The 16,611-nt window shown below is 41.0% G+C and overlaps 1 protein-coding gene across 5 annotated transcripts in view; it reads right to left on the bottom strand.

Moving 5' to 3' along the window:
- Positions 1–16,611, bottom strand: part of LOC108787438 (serine/threonine-protein phosphatase 2A 55 kDa regulatory subunit B beta isoform) — a 285,509-nt gene that overhangs the window by 38,848 nt on the left and 230,050 nt on the right. For all 5 annotated transcript variants that reach the window (XM_018556996.1, XM_018556994.1, XM_018556995.1 and 2 more), the window contains 3 exons: positions 12,373–12,470; positions 11,422–11,587; positions 6,281–6,393 (listed from right to left, as the gene is read on the bottom strand). In XM_018556996.1, coding sequence (XP_018412498.1) covers positions 6,281–6,393; positions 11,422–11,587; positions 12,373–12,470 — 377 coding nt within the window. The remainder of the gene's footprint in view (positions 1–6,280; positions 6,394–11,421; positions 11,588–12,372; positions 12,471–16,611) is intronic.

Consider the following 16,611-nt stretch of genomic DNA (forward strand, 5'->3'; position numbering starts at 1 on the left):
ATAAGTACATCTGCGCCATAGCTGAAGTGCACAAGGGCTTTTGCGATGCAATTATAATCTAATGAGGAAAAATATAATCCAAATGAAGGACACTGCAAAAAAACAGGTACCCTCCACAGAAAGCAGCCAAATACTACAGTCATTTGTCTCATACAAGTTAGGAACTGAAAACCAATATCAGACTTGGGGCATAGGCCAGGATCTCAATTTCTCCGTTCCTTCAGTTACAACACATCAGCTCAATGTTACCACAAATCAACATGCTTTGAAAGGCCCAATTTATTTTCAATGCTCATAAGCAACACTACCTTTACTTGTCTTTTTTTTTAAATAAACCTTAATTTCAAGCACCCATTTACACCACAACACAGGGCTCCTCAGTGCACATCTTTGTTTGTTGAGGCACATTGCGTTACACCACCTATCCAGTTTGAAAGAGCGGTCAATGTGTCTTAATGTATGAAAGAATAGGTCTTGCTCTATCTTTTAAAATGCAGAAAAATTGCTTTCTTTATTGTGGTGCACACTGTACGTGCACTGGGGTGCAATTTACAATGAATGGCAGCACACATGTACAGTGTACTGCTACGCATTAACAAAACCAAGCAACAACTAAGCATTACATTACACTTGTGGAGTGAAGGTCTGAGATGTGCTGAATACAACATATTAGTAATTCCATCACAACACAGCTTGGTTGAGCCTCTTAGCGTCCTACAAGTTCAGAAATCAACACTTTACTAGAGAAGACCAGTCAACTGCAAAGACAACAGTCGCATGGAATTTCTTCTATGGCATAGTGTCTTGAATGCAGTCTAATACATTCCTATTTGTCCAGAAGGCAAAATTATCAAGGTCAAAATGTTGTTTTGTCCCAGTCAAATATTCTGTGCACTTCCTTAAGAAGAGGAAATGTCCCCAACGTGAGGCAGGTCCCCTCAGAATATTGTCTCCAATGGAAAATTTACCCTTCCATTCCTTTTTTTTCCCCCAAAAAAACCCAAATTTTGCCATTGGTGTTGATTTGCTAATTATTATAGAGGTTATTAATCTCCTGAATCTTCGCGATGTGCGCATGTGTTCATTTTTTATTTCCAATCATGTGGGAAGGAAAAATGTATATGTATATTTATTTATATTTTTGCTAGCACGACTAGGTATTTAAAGTGAACGCAGCTTCATGTTATTTACCAACATTCCCTTTGCAAAGTAACCAGTTTCCAAGGTGAACACACATTTTGCTAAATTAAGGTCCTCCATTTAATTTCATTCCATCATTCATGGTTTAATAAACCAACCCCAATGGTGACCAGAGAGAGAGAGAGACAGAGGGTGAGCCTACCTAGTGGAGAGTGCAATAAAAACTAACAGAAGTCCTAAGCCCACACTGCAAGGATTAAATGCTCATTTATACTTAAGGTACTAGTAAAAGATTTTTACTTGCCTCTTTACATGCTATAAGAACGGGTTATGAAGCCTCTTCACACGGACGTTCCATTAGTTGCAGGCATCCTGAGTTCATCAAGCACAATACAGGGCCAATAGCTCTGCATTGTACACGAGAACAGCAGAGGACCAGCCACAAGTCCTTTTAAAATGTATCCTAGGCATAAATGACCATTTAAAGCCCATTTCCACCTTTGCAGAGGTATTTAAAACAAAAACAAACACATGCCAACATTTTTTGGGGGGACACAGAGCTTTCATTTGGTAGGTCAAGTCGGGTAAATAGACACCAAACAAGCCTTAAAATTGCGCGCGCCCGCAAAATTGCAAAAAACTACCACACTGAAAATTGGTCATAGGCGACGCTTAAAACGCTTTTATTGCTCATCAGTTTAGTGTCATCAGTGATTAATGGCCCTAAAATTGCTTGCCCTCAGACGTTCGCGGTGATATGCAACATGTGTTGCACAATAGGCGCAATTGTCATTTTCACACTTTCACGCATATCTGCGTGTGTATGAGGGGTCGGGGGACTTAAAAAAAGTTTTTTTGAATGCTTTATTTTTTTTTTACAACTTTATTGCTATCACATAGGGGGCTAGGAAGCCCCCTATGTGATAGCCAATTTACATGACAGGTCCTCTTTATGGAGACATCAGGGGTCTCCAAGACCCCTGTCACCTAGGGACCTCCATAGAAGTGATCTGCTTCAACAGCTTCAGTAGCTGGAGAGTGACACTGAATGCAGAAAGTAATGTAATATACATCACTTGCTGCATTCGGGGACGGAGAGGAGGTCAGAGGGAGATTGCGTACCGATCTCCCTTTGATCTCCTGTCACAGAGCAGCCGTGCCGGTCCCAGCCGCATCGGATCACGGGACCGGCACGGCAGCGACAGCTGCTCCTATACAAGCGATCGGGTGTCTCTAGAGACGCCTGATCGCTTGAATGTAAAGCTCTCGGCCGGCCGTGTAATTACAACGGCCAGCAAGGAAGCTACACGTCAGGCTCTGCCGTCCTCTCGCCACAGACGAGAGGACGAGTGGATTTTTCAAGCCCTGGTCATGAAAATGTAAACATGTATACATTATCACAATAAATGCTAATCACTTACAAGGGTGGAAATGGACTTTAAGCTTTGCATTTCGGGGGGGCTATACTGCAGGGGAATTTTCTTTTTTCCCCCCATTTCATCTTTAAGCCAAAAAAAAAAAGCACCAGGTTTTCAGTCCAGGTAATGTTTAGATTATAGTTTCGGTAGAGGTTTTACACTACATGTATATCCTATTTACCATTAATTTGGAATGTAAACATAACTGCAGAACAAATCAAAAACTCACCTAGTGGCCCAGATTCTTTATAATGACAGGAGAACTGGAAAATTAGGTTAAATGTATTAGATACTTGTAATTTATTTCTAGCCAAACATCAGTTTCTTGACTAGACATGAAGATCATTTAAATGCGATGTCTGTCGAGAAGCTACAGTGTGCGATTCCAGGACTGTGCATGTCTGAACTGAGCACAGTGTGCATGTGTGACATAGCAGGAGCTCTCAGTAAGCTGTCACCCTGGGGAATAAAGACAGGACAAGAAGATGAGCTTCATCACACTTGGCTCATTCCAGCAGCTCAGGCTCAGCAGTCACATCTGCTACATGGAACGGCTCCAAGATGATATCCATCCCTTCGCTGAATTTGAATGCAGGCAAAACAACTTGCTGCCTTTTTCTGTGACCTCCCTCTGGCCTTTCGAGTCTTTTTATGTATACAGTAGAAGAGTGTCAGGCAGGTCTGCTACACTTTGAATATAAGAGTTATGACAGCGGGAGAAAAAAAAAAAACAGCCACTTAGCTATCATGGGGCTGCAGTTATTCCAGAACTACAGTATGTGCCTCTGGCTGAGCTATCTATAGATCATAGTAGCAGGGGGGCTGCACATTTTTCTCTTTCCTTTTTCTTAAAGGAGAGCTAAATTCATAGCTGCAGTCATTAAAATGTTAGTGGCTGACATTATTGGATAGGATCATGACAAGTGTGAAATTATGCAGAATGAGATCAAGGAATTATTAAAGCTAAAACAAGAGTCTGCAGTAATCAGACATTGGTTACAATTGATAGTGAATGTCAGTACTACAACAGCTTATTCATACTTCTCAGGAATTCGAGGTGGCAAGCTTTATTGTCGTAGCATATACACCAAGAACCTACATAGACCGGTTTCTTCTAAAATCTTAATTAAAATCCTTAACTCGAAGACCCCTCCTCTGTGTTGGAGACCTCCAAGCTCTTGCCCTTTAATGAACCAAGAAAAACAGCATTTTGGAAAACTATCTCCTACAAGAGCCAGCTATGATGAGATACCTGTTTTAAGGTACCCACAGACACACATGACGATATTTGTACTAACAAAAAGGAAATATGGTGGTATTTATGGACCCTTGTGCAGAAACTTCCTCGTTGACCGATCTTGGTGGTAGAATCAATCCTCTGAGCTGAATTCTTTCTTGTTGATCACCAACATTTCCTTAAGTGCAGCTATAGGTTATTCTTAAGCATGAATGCTTAGAAATCAGGGCATCTTAAAAAGTTTTAACCAAACCTTTGACTAAAAAGCACTTTTCTGTCATGAACAATCAAACATCAGCAAAACTATCTGCCTGCCTTTATAACCCCCCCCAGTTCAAAAGCAATTCCGCTAGCGGTACTAAACAACTGCCTTCATACCAATTGTGTAGAGTTTCCAGACATAATATATATACACATATACATCTATCCATCCACCTATCCACCCATCCACACACATATTTTATATACACATATATATTATATATACATAAACACATACACACACTATTTATTCCAAACGTATATGGCAAATGCTATTTTACCTGCATACATCATTGTGTAACCAGACCTGGCTGTGCCCCACAGCACTAGATGGTCTGCTCTGACTATAGTTATGTGCTGAATCATACTCAGTCTCTACTCAATTGGTGCCAGTGGATGTAACTATACTGAAACCCCCATCATTCAGTGCCACGGTACCTGCCCCCAAGCTCATAGCTATACGGTGCATTGTTTGCATAATGCTCAGAAATATGCCAAGACTGCAAAAACATTTAACCGTACCCCTAGATCCACTGAAACCGCAACTAAATCTGCAGAACCAAGTCCATATTCTGGTATGAAAGCAATTGTCTTTAAAGTGTATCTGCAGACACAATTTTTGTTTGTTTTGGATAGGGAAATGTTACCACCCCTGTCAGGGTTTTATTGCGGTCTGTACCCTTACTGGATAGTTCATCTCTATTTGCACCAGTGACATAGTCACCAGAAAAGTAAAGTTTACTTGTCAAAGAAACAGGGTGCAAGGGGAAACGTACCATTTGAGACACCTATTCTGGTGACAACTAAGATGGGGTTTCATGGTATTTACAAGTGATTTCTTCTTGCTTACTTCGGTGTTAAGGGGAATCTCGTCAACAGGACACTGGGAAAAAACCTGAAGGGGTTTTACCCATTCCTTACTCTATCCGGTTTCATAAGGCTACAGCACTTTGTAGACAGTGTTTTCACTTTGTACTACCTTAAATTAAATAATCTCTTCCATACTTTAAAACTCTTTTAGTGGCCCAAAAAACATTGCAACACTGTGGACAAAAGACAATCTGCAGTCTTCCTATGCTGCTTGTAACTAATACAGTAAATACACATGGAAGTTATATGTAGCTAGATAAGCTGCACAAATATTAGTAATGCCATCACAATACAGCTGAACTTCTATTGATTTTTGTGACTCCTACAAAGAAAAGACCAGACTACTGCAAAGACAACACATCAATTCCATGGAATTACTTCTATGGCATAATGTCTTGCATGCACAGTCTAATACATTCCTATATGTCTAGAAGGCTTGGAATTACAATTTTAAGTTCAACTGTAAACCTAATACGGTATATTAACACATTCAGTATTATAACACTGACTGGCAAGTAAAAATGGCAACATATAAAGTATATGCAACATATAATATTTCAACTCTGCAACACATTTTGTTTTGAAAAGCTAGGTTTCCCCAGTCATTTTACGCCCACCTCTGGCTGCCCACTGAGCCATTCATGAGATTACTAGACAGACAGTCATTCATCTGGTTAAAGGAAAGTCATTCATCAGGCTAAAGGAAAAATCATCTTTCTCAAGGTCAGAATTTTATCTCAGTTATTTTCAGTTCTGATAAGCTACTGAAAGTATAAAACATATGTCTGAAAATGTTATTCATTTCACTTTGATATACACCAAGTTGTAAATTACCCCTACAGCACTTCCACACTGGGGAAACTGTGGTCTATTGATCAGTGCCATGCTGAGTGACTTTACCAAGAAGCAAACACCCCCTCTGGACTCCGCGCTGGCAGATCTATGGCACTGTGCCAACCCAGGGGGTGAAGCTACATTACAACCGCAGCCACAGAAAATGTAATTGCTTCCAGTGTCATCAAAGGGAAAGACCACTCATCCTAACTGTATTCACGGCAGTTGAGTTCTCATATCTTCAGCATAGGTACTTTCTAGAACTGGAGAAAGTCAACTTTTTAACCTCATCATGCCCTATAATTTAGGAGAATGATGTAAAATTAAAAGAATGGCAAAGCATTTCAAACATTCAACGAACAGTCCCTATTGGGACCAAATTGTCCATGACAAATAATTCCTTTTGATTCAAGTATTTAAGCCTGGAGCCTTTATAATTCATTTTATAATCAGATGAAAATGCATTTTTTAAAAACACATTCAGAAAAGCCAAAGTAGAGCATTCAAGCAGTGTACTTACTCTTAGTGTAGTTATTGTGCATGGGTCACGCAGCCTTCCTTCTTCATCTTTCAAGTTATAGCCCTCTGGTCTCTTGTCTCGCTCACTGACTTTCCATAGTTTTACAGTTTTATCTAGAAGTAAAAAAAAAGAATACATTTAGAAATGGTAAGTGCTTTGACGTGAAGCCAAGTCTTTCAGGTGACAGACTTTCATCCTGCAAACGCAAACTACTTGGGGTCATTAAAAGCTGAACTCCAGGAAAAAAATGCAAAAAAAACTACCCTTGCAGTGGGGTTTCCCCTGCACTAAATGCTCTTTTTTTTTCCACCTCGCTCCGACAGGCTTCCTCCTCTCTTTGCAACCAGTCCACAAAAGCTTCTTCTTTGGTGCTCCATCAGTGAATCGCACTCTGATGTCAGCACATACAATGCAGGATCAGCAGTAATGCATTGTAAGTGAGGGTGCCAAGGGAATAATGGGCACAGCAAGTAAAACTACTTTCTAAAGCAAAACACTGGGCAGGATTTTTATTAACCCTTGCAGTAGGGCTAGCCCCACACTGCTAGGGTTAACTGTTCATTTTTGTCCAAGTAAAAAAAAAAGTCACACCCACCTGATGCTCTTGGTCCCGGGCGTGCATGGACTGGAAACACCAGGTGCTTACCCATCCGAGTATGCATGCCTTAATTCTAATGCAAAACCCTTTCTGTATATGACAAGAAGCGGAGTCTTGCCCAGCAGCTCCATGTGAGGTTCCTGCAGCAGATTCTTTAGATCTCAGATGAGGGTTAAATAGACTCTCCCAGTTTAGCATAGTTACAAGGTTTACTGGGCAACATCAACAAGAATTAAGGTTTCTTGTTGCCGGGGCTAGTGGTGGCCAATATACATCTTCGATAGCTATTCACCACAAAGCCTGGTCTGGTGATTATTGGACTGCACAGTCTTATTTAGACACCCTGCACATGTTCAAGGCACGTTACCGAACAGTGATGTTAATGAATGTGCTATAATAAAATATAGATTGGTGACTACAGTTGACTCCAAGTACCATTCAGGCAAGCTTCATCCAACTCCAAATAAATAAAAAAAAGTCCACTCATACTCAATGTGAGGTTCAGCAAACATCACAAATCTAAGCTGTGGAAAGAAAAAATATTGGCCATTGACGGACTGACCTCAGTTTAGATTTTTTATACAGATCTATACTGCTTAGGACTACCTGGAAGGTAAACACATTTTTGAAGTGTATTTTTTACTTCAATTTATATTTGTTACGTGAATCTAAAATGATAGCGCTAAAACAACAAAAATATAAGCGTTACGCCTAAAGTCCAAGTATACAAAGCACGGCAAAACTCCCAGATCACCCAAAAAACTTTAGATTCAAAACTGTTTCTACACATCATCGCCGATCCTTAATTTGTCTCCTGCCCCGCTTGCCTGAACAAAGCCCCTTAAGAAAGCTCATACAAATGCAATAACACGGTACATTTAAAAAGAATAATTTTAACATCCTGCCGGAGCTGAAAATGTCACTCTGATCGTTGAGATAATATCACTGTAAATCAAAAAACTATTTAAAAACTCAATTAACAGAACATTACACCATGTAATTAATCTGTATTCTCTCACAATGGGCCCCTGGCCTCCCCCCAAACATATTTCAGGGGGCTGTAAATTGTATTAAAATGATCAATTGACTAGCTGCTAACTCACTTCTCAGAAATTCTAACCTTTCACTGCAAAGTAATTACATAGGAGCATATGTTTTGGAGATAGGTTTTAATCCCTTCACTGAGGAAGAACTCCGGCTGCTAGTGCAGGACTCCAGGATAAAAGACAAACTGTGTCCTTATTAAAACAGGTCTGATGGAATGTGCAGAAGTATATCAAAAGATCAATATACTTTTTTTTTTCTGGCTTTGAGCATGTGCTGCATTTATATTTCCCCAAGTGAGGAGCCGATTCCTAAAGTCAATCACTACAATCTCAAAAAAGCTTTAACATGTTGATGTAATTTCTGAAGCCATTTCCTATATTTTGAAAAATGCAGCTTTAGTTAACATAATACCTGGTAATCCTGCTATAAAGAGCATTGTTCAGGTACTTCCCGTTATAGCAGCAGTTCTCAGCCTGTGGGTCATGACCCAAAAGTGGATTACAACCCCTTGTGGAGTGGGTCGCCACGTGCCTCCTGCTGCGCTAGGCGAGAGGCTCCTCAGCCTCCTCCTAGGGCAGCAGTGTCAGTCACTCAGGTGGGAGGGCAGCAGCGGCTGTGAATAGAAAAGTTCAGCTGTACACACTCCAGCAACATCTGGTGGCTGGGGAAGGTGTACAGCAGCACTTTTCTATTCACAACTGCTGCTGTTCTCCTGCCTCCCATACAGTGTGGGCTCTGCAGGAGGCTGGGCCTTACCAGTGCAGAGGATGAGAAGGCTGCACCTACGGAGGAGACAGGGTGGGCAAGCAGGTAGCAAGGGGCTGGGGACTACTAAGTCCAGTGTGATGCCAAGTCCTGAGTCCAGTGCGTTACTAAATCCTGAGTCCAGTGCGTTACTAAGTCCGGTGCTGGGTCACCACAACTTGGCAAATGTTACCAAGGGGTCCTGGCCCTACAATGGTTGAGGACCAGTGTGTTATAGGATGGCAATGCTCAGTCCCACTTTCCAATGGAGACTGCACATGGCTGTTTCAGAGCACATTGCATAGGCATGGTGCACTTTGGTTACCAGCAGGAAACCAACCCAGAGAAAATCCACACAGCCATTGCTGGAGTATGTGCATGTAGACAGGAAGTGAATGCAAGAGATCAGCTGCACTGCAATCCAACAAAGGATGGCAAGTGTTATAACAATCTGTGCTGAAATGTCAGTTAGGGCGTACAGCTACTTAAATCCTAATGTACCAGAGTGCTGCTGGAGAGAACTCCAGTGGAAACTCAAAATCAAACATTGATGTGCATAAAAAGCCTACCCACTCAGTGCTGATTTTTTTCATCATTGCTATAGTTCAAAACACTGCCTTGCTCCTTTTTTATCCGGTGGCCTGAGATCTCCCTGCTTGTGATGCAGGACAGAAATTCCTAAGAACAACCACTGTCCGCTCCTAGCCATCTCTCAAGATTATTCGCAAATCCACCAAGTTCAAACCTGCCTTGATAGTCTGAAGGTAACTGGGAGATACAGGACGCAGCTGAAGAGGATGTTACATAGAAAAGGAAGCAAACTCGCAGCATCTCTGTTAAATGGTCCCTGCATTCTTGCTGCATTAGACCTCATGCGCATGGGCACACAAAGCTGTATAACAAACTGCGGGTGTATTTCTTCACACAGGAAAAAGCTGCCACTTACAGCTGTCTATAGTAATGAATGGCTGTAGGCAGCTGTATGTGGGTTTGCGCTGCTACTGGCGCAAACCTGCAAAATGCATAAAGCCGTATGCCACTGGATGCAGACTGTATGCTTCCAAGAATATATACTAGCATGCTTATAGAACAGCCACCTATAGCTATTCAATACTATGGGCAGCTGTGTATCCCGCGAGCGGACATATGCCTGCAGTTTACGTTACGTTATGCTCCCGTGTACATGAGGCCTAAAGGTGCCCATACACTGCTCGATTCTCGTACGAGAATCGCGGGAAATCCCGCGATCGTACGAGAATCGAGCAGTGTGAACGAAGATGTGCGACCGTTTCTACTGTACGGTCGCACATCTTTTGTCTAAGGAGCACGCCAGAAAACCAGCCGAAAATCGTACGATTTTCGGCTGGTTTGAACGGTGCTCGGGAGACAAATGCCGAGCGGGCTTGCGATGATCGAGAGTACGATCTGCCTGTCCAAGATGGGCAGATCGTACGTTTTTTTAATTACTTTACAACCATCGCAAGTTGTAAAGTGTATGGCCACCTTTAGACTACAGACAACAGACCAAAGTAATTTAAGTTAATTTTTTGATTACAGAACTCCAGCAGTGTTTGCAGATTAGCAACAGAAGCCCATTGATTAGGTGGAACTCCCCTGAAACCAAAGGCATAAATAAATGAACTGTTTAGTCCATTTATAGACATTAACAAACTTCTGAATTGTTCTTAAATTCCTGAGCATCAGCGAGACCACACAACCTATCAAGAGCAATAGAGGTACGGGAGACAATGCGTGACTTTGAGAGCCGACATTGGCTTAATCAATGCCCAGATTCTGTCATTTCAAAAGGAAGGATGCACTTCTGTGCAGTTTGTTTCTAAAGGCCATGTTATGACTATGAGCTATGACTAAGGCAGAGTAAGGCTGAAACGCGTCAGCAGTTCTTCGTATAGATGCAAGTGGAAAAAAGTTTGAATTTCTTTGGAAGATCATGTACTGGTTCTACAGCTTTTGAGCCTATTACTTCAGAAGAGAGTCATCCGTGCACCAAATGTGGATTACAAGGATGCATAATAGGGGGGAGCTGTGCGCTGTGTTTCTATTTTCATCTTCAAAGTAGCATTAAAAAATGCGTATAACAAAACAAATATGCATTGCCGAGCAAATTATTTCTTTTTTTGCCCAAGCACTTACAGTCAATGTTTTAAAACAGCTGGCTCCAACGCTCTTAGCCTCACTTCCCTGAACTTCCTGTCTAGCACAGTCTTGAGCAGCTGCCCATGTACTATCCCGGAGATGTGAGGAAGGGGGAAAGACTTGTTGTGTCTGCTCGTTTGTGTTGACACACCCACTGGTTGCTAGCACACACGTTGGGGGCTCCATAGGACCCTGCAAGGGAAAGCAGCCACCCTAAAACAGGATAGAAGGGCCACTGCCTGGGACCAGCTAATTCTGCAGGAATCAAACTTTTTTAAACACCAAGGAGCAGCATCCATTGGAAGTGATTTAAAAATGAAATGGCTTAAAAGCTTTCAACTTCAATACAACTTTAATCCATATCCGTATTTAGGCAAAGCAAATAGGAAAATATTTTAATATATAGTTACCACTAGTAACCAGTTTCCATTTTTAAAAAAGAAAAACGGATGATTGCCAAGTGGTTGATTGCCAAGTGAAATACCTAGCTGCACACTACGGTACTAGTTTCGGTCATAATGAAAATGGAAAAATGGATGGAGATATATGGCAAACACTATTTACTACAAGAATCAGAAGCCGTTCCGAAACTTACCATTAGTGGACAGCAGGAAATATGCAGCATTCTGCTGAGGAAGCCATCTTATTTTGTTTATTTTCTCTTCAATCTCTAAACTTTTCAAGTAATCGAATTCTGGCTCGTGGCTCTGGAAAGTGCTGTAAACATTATACTCTCCTCTCCTGTGAGGCTGATTTTTGCTCTGCCAAGAAAAAAAAAACCAAAAAACTAAATTTAGACATGTCTTAACACAGTTACAAACATACTATGTCCAAACCCATACGTCTAAAAGTATGTGGACAACCCTCCAAATTACGGAGTTTGGCTGTCTATCAGTGAAGGGTACTGTTAATGCAAGAGCATACAAAAACATCTGTGTGCTTTCAGCCTTCTTACAATGTCATTTTATGCTCCAGTATGATTGTGCCTCTGTGCACAAAGACAAGTCCATAAAGATATGACAAATTTGGTGCAGAGGAACTCACATGGTCTGAACAAAGCCCTGACCTCCAGCCTTAGGCCTTTCAGTTTATCTTTGGCTTGCTAGTCAAAACAGAGGTCAGGTACAAAGTCTAAATGAACAATTCATGTATGCCATACATTCCTTATGGGTGGAAATGTTAATGGGTTAAAATGTGAAACATCTATAACCACCAAGTGTACATGCTGCTTTCTGTCACACTGTGATTAAATAAATAATTAAACTGTGCCGGCTCCTCTAAACAAAAAAGATGCTTCAAAATAAAAGGGCACTTGCTGTCAGTTCAAATCTTTGGGGTCTAGCATGGAATTGCAGGTGAAAACCTTCTATCAGCCAAGCTATCCAAGCAAGGTTACACCATGGGAAACTCACAACCACCCAGGCTCATAAGTCAAGTGTGGTTTGCTTATTGATAACCATGGCAATGAGTGAGACATAAAAATTAGGAAGCAGCATGAAGCTTGTAATGAGAAAATAAAATACATTTTGTGGCCGGCAATCCTTACCTCCTGCTCACGTTGAAATATTACGACACGGCCCCCCTTGTCTCCTGTGGCAAGCAGTTCTCCTGTGTTGTTGAATTCAACTGTCGAGATAATGTCAGCTGGAGAAAGAGACAAAGGCAATTTTTAGATGACTGAATACATCTGCTCTTCCACACATCAACTCTTTCTGGCAAAGGTCATTTTCCCCCCCAAAAAAAATAAACAGTATGGATTGAAATGAGGGAAGACAATCCTACCATTTGGTTCACATTTGTATCAAATGTCCTTTTGAAAGCACATGATTTTGTGAAGACAACTAACGTGACCCTAAAATCTCTAGTTACATAGAAAACCAATTTACTGTCTAAATGTCTCAGAGTAAATAACCATATAATGTCATTATAGCTATGAAGTCTTTAGTATTATTGTGATTCACAATCAATGAAGATCTTAGAGATAATAAACATGAAGCACGCTTTATATTTCTTTCCTATTCCAAAGCCTTGTTTTTTTGTTAGATTTGTGTGGTATGTATTGAGAATTTAATTTTTAATATATCTATCTCTGTAGAAAGCGCACTAGAATCAGGATGAACAGAAGTGCCCAGGCTTCCCCTGTGCGTGGCCCGTGTGGCTTAATTGCTCCAAAGCAAGCTATCAAATCTTTGGCAATCCATTCAGCCAACAAACATATCCTCTCTTTAAAATATTTTTAGGAAAGGGGTCTTGCTCCAGCCTATGCATATCTATGGCACAAGTCTGTCTTATCAAAGTTCAGTGGGAGTGCCCTTACATTAAACAAAACAAAACCTGAGTCAAGGTCCAACTCTTCATTATTATTTGACAATCTCTTGCTATGTATGTCAAAATGCAGCTTCTCCTGGGGCATTCTGCAACATGACTAAGTCAAATGTGAGAAGACAAACATTTCATCCGGTTTAATGTATGGATGCCAATAAATATCCACAGAGCTAGGCTTGAGGGTAAAGTTTACAGGTAAGCACCTGGCCAAGCCACAAACATAACCAAGCTTTGCTTAGCCTGCAGTGATAGTGTAGAGACCCTGTGGACTCACCATCTGCAGGTGTAGAGTGGTTGCCAGCTATTGTGCTATACAGGAATTGGCCAAATAGAAGGACCACCTACAAACTACATAGCTCTTGTGTGTGATAGATATCTACACACACACACACACACACACACATATATATATACATATATATATTTATTTATTATTACACACACAAACTATTCCAACATCCTATAACTATTGACTATCCAATAATTTGAGGATAGTGGATATAAAAATATGTAATATTAGCATTCACGGAAGTACTTAGACCTTTTTTTGGTTATACTTCTCTTTTGGGTCAGGGGAGTAGATTTATCATGCTATAGTTGAAAAGGATCCTGACAATATTGTTGGGATTCACCATGGCTGCCCAATTGACAGTTGGCTCTGCATGTGGCCGAGAGCCAAAACCAGAGCAAGCTGTGCCCACCCTCTTCTCTGCATCGCTTAGCCAGTGCTAGAGCAACAGAGATTGGGGCAGTGACTTATGGTGGCTGCTCTTCACTGGGAGCAGAGACTGAGGGCTGACTGATCAGCAGTCACGTGATCGGTAATCGCTAAGCTGTCTTCGAGCAGCTTAGACAGCTGCAGTGTCCCACACCAGCTTTATGTACTGGGGAAAACACATTAAATTCTCCCCATACTTCAACAAGCTGTAATAAGTCAGTAAAATTTATTCAGTGTCTCTTGTTAATCAGTACTGCCAGATCAGTCTATCAGCAGGTGTGTGCGATACAAAATCGGCAAGGCATGCAAATCTATACTACAAATATTACACAATGTATGGACATCTCAAAAGGACCTCACAATTTCTCCATGCAAAAGCCAGGAGGTTGTCTATGGAGTGTAAACCTAAGGCATATTTTTTGTGGATTAACTCCCCGAGTCGGGAGTTTACCCCCAGCGGTAGACTGATGAGCTCATCTGTCACCCTGCTCTCTCCTGCCGTTAGCATGTTTCTTATTAGCACACAAGCACTGTAGCACAACTAACTAGCTCCTAGCACTACTACTCCCTCTCACAGACAGGGTTCTGTTGTACATATATTTTAAAAAAATAGGTTGCATGATGCACAAATTAATGAAAACTTCTATTCAATAGCACAGCTCAGCTTTAATCCCATGAACAGAATCTACCAAACTCTCAGCTTGTTGCCTCCTTTCACATCACTGGCATCTAGCAGCTACCCAAAAAAGCCATATACCTACTAAATCATAATTTAAGCATGTGTATGGGCATTGCTATAAAAATCTTTCAAATAATGCAGATACTAGCATTTTGTAGGGTGTATTGTGGTCTTCAAAAGGGGTTAAAATTAATAAAAAATAAATCACAGAGGATGCAGACTTATAATCAAGAGACTCACTGCAATCAGTCTGAACACTTTCAATCACATTACTGCGTATACTGTTTTACAATAGGAGGCTTAGTGGAGCCACATGGAATTTTGCTTCGTGTTTTAAAAGCAGTCACTGTAGTAGCTGTCAGTATCCCCTCGAGCAGCAGTGCAGCCAACAGAATAGGTGAATTATTTCTGATTAGCCTAATTGAGGTTAGTCTTTTATGTACGTCAGAGGTTAACTCCTGTGTAATTAGTCTCCTGATGAGCTTCACCCACCATCTGAACGTGGGCACTCTGCATGGTAACCAAGCAGAAAAGAATGATTAAGCCGACAATGGCACCAAAGGCTGTTTGACCTCTTATTTCCATTATCACATTTCCCGCACAAGCAGTGGACACAAGCACTACTATTGATTGTAAAGATACAGAACTGTAGAGGTACCTTCAGCTGATCAGACAGCAGACATGTTAAAGGGAAAGTAGAGTGTATTTTCAGTTATGGTATTGTTTAGAGTAAATTGATTTTTTTTAATGTTACAATAATTCTGGAAGAGCAAACATATAAAAGTATTAAAACAGAGATTTGTAGATTAGCCAACAGATGAAGCTCTATATTCCATGGTAAGCTATTCAGCTTTAAAGCTGAGCAATGGGAACAAAAATCTTCATCTAAATGTTTTTTTCAAAAGCCACACAGGATATAAATCCATTTTGTGAGCACCAAATGCCTTTACACGCTCTGTTATTACCTTGTAAAGTGTAGCAGGATCATCATCACTGTGCTGTACATAGCCTGTGCAGAAAGCAGATGTGTTGGAGGGACATAGAAGGTTCCAAACACTACAGGCTGCCTGTAGAAAACTGCAGGAGGGGGCGGACAAACGACCAGTCACCCTGCACAAGGAGAACGCAGCAGTGGACTGGTCTTTTCAGGGAAATTCCTGCACAGAGGCAAAGTTTTGCACCCATTACAGTAAAGATCTGGAAGAAATGCACAATTACGCCAAGATTCAAGTAAGAATACACATGAGCCCTGTATTTAGACAATATTTAAAGTGGAACTCTAGGAACTTATTGGGTATGCTAAATATACTTAACTCAGTGCTGCGCTATCTGTCATATACTGCCTGAGTGCAGGAGTATCACACTGAACCCAGTCCCCATGTATTATTTTGAATTACAGGCCTCGATTCATAATACCATAGATACAGTTAAGTGAGAATGGTCACCCTAGGGTAGTATTTCTCAGTCATGGCACAGTTTAAAAGTATGCAAAATCTCAAAGCAGTCTAAAATGTAAAAAACCTTAATGTCAAAAATTATGTTGACCCAAATACATACCAGACCCTTATCCTAGCTAGGGGTCTGTAAGGGATTCCAAGGGCAACCTCCATGCAAAATAAAACAAAATGTGGGTTTCCCTCCTTCACATCAGGAGCCCCCCCTCACAGCAGAATCCCCGTTAGTGCCCTCTTCACAACAGTGTGGGAGGCAGAACAAGTCTGGATGGAGGCAGACTTCCATCCTCTTCTGTATGGATCCCGACCACTCATCCTGTACTACAGTTATCGTTTCCCGTCTGCACCATGGAAACACATTATGCTGTGTCATGGCACCCCTGAGGAAGACAGACGGCACCCCAGTTAATAAAGACTGCCCTAGGATAGAAGTTATGCAAAGGATTACCAGGTATAAAAGGAAAAAAGCCTGAAAAAACCCACAAAAAAACTAATATAGCCAACACTTTTCAGTACTGGTGGGCTCAATAAGTAATAAATATATAAAATATATATATATATATATATATATCTATATATATATATATAGATATATATATATATGTATAT

This window comes from Nanorana parkeri, unplaced genomic scaffold (assembly GCF_000935625.1).
Source record: "Nanorana parkeri isolate BGI_ZX_2015 unplaced genomic scaffold, ASM93562v1 scaffold261, whole genome shotgun sequence".
NCBI lineage: Eukaryota > Metazoa > Chordata > Amphibia > Anura > Dicroglossidae > Nanorana > Nanorana parkeri.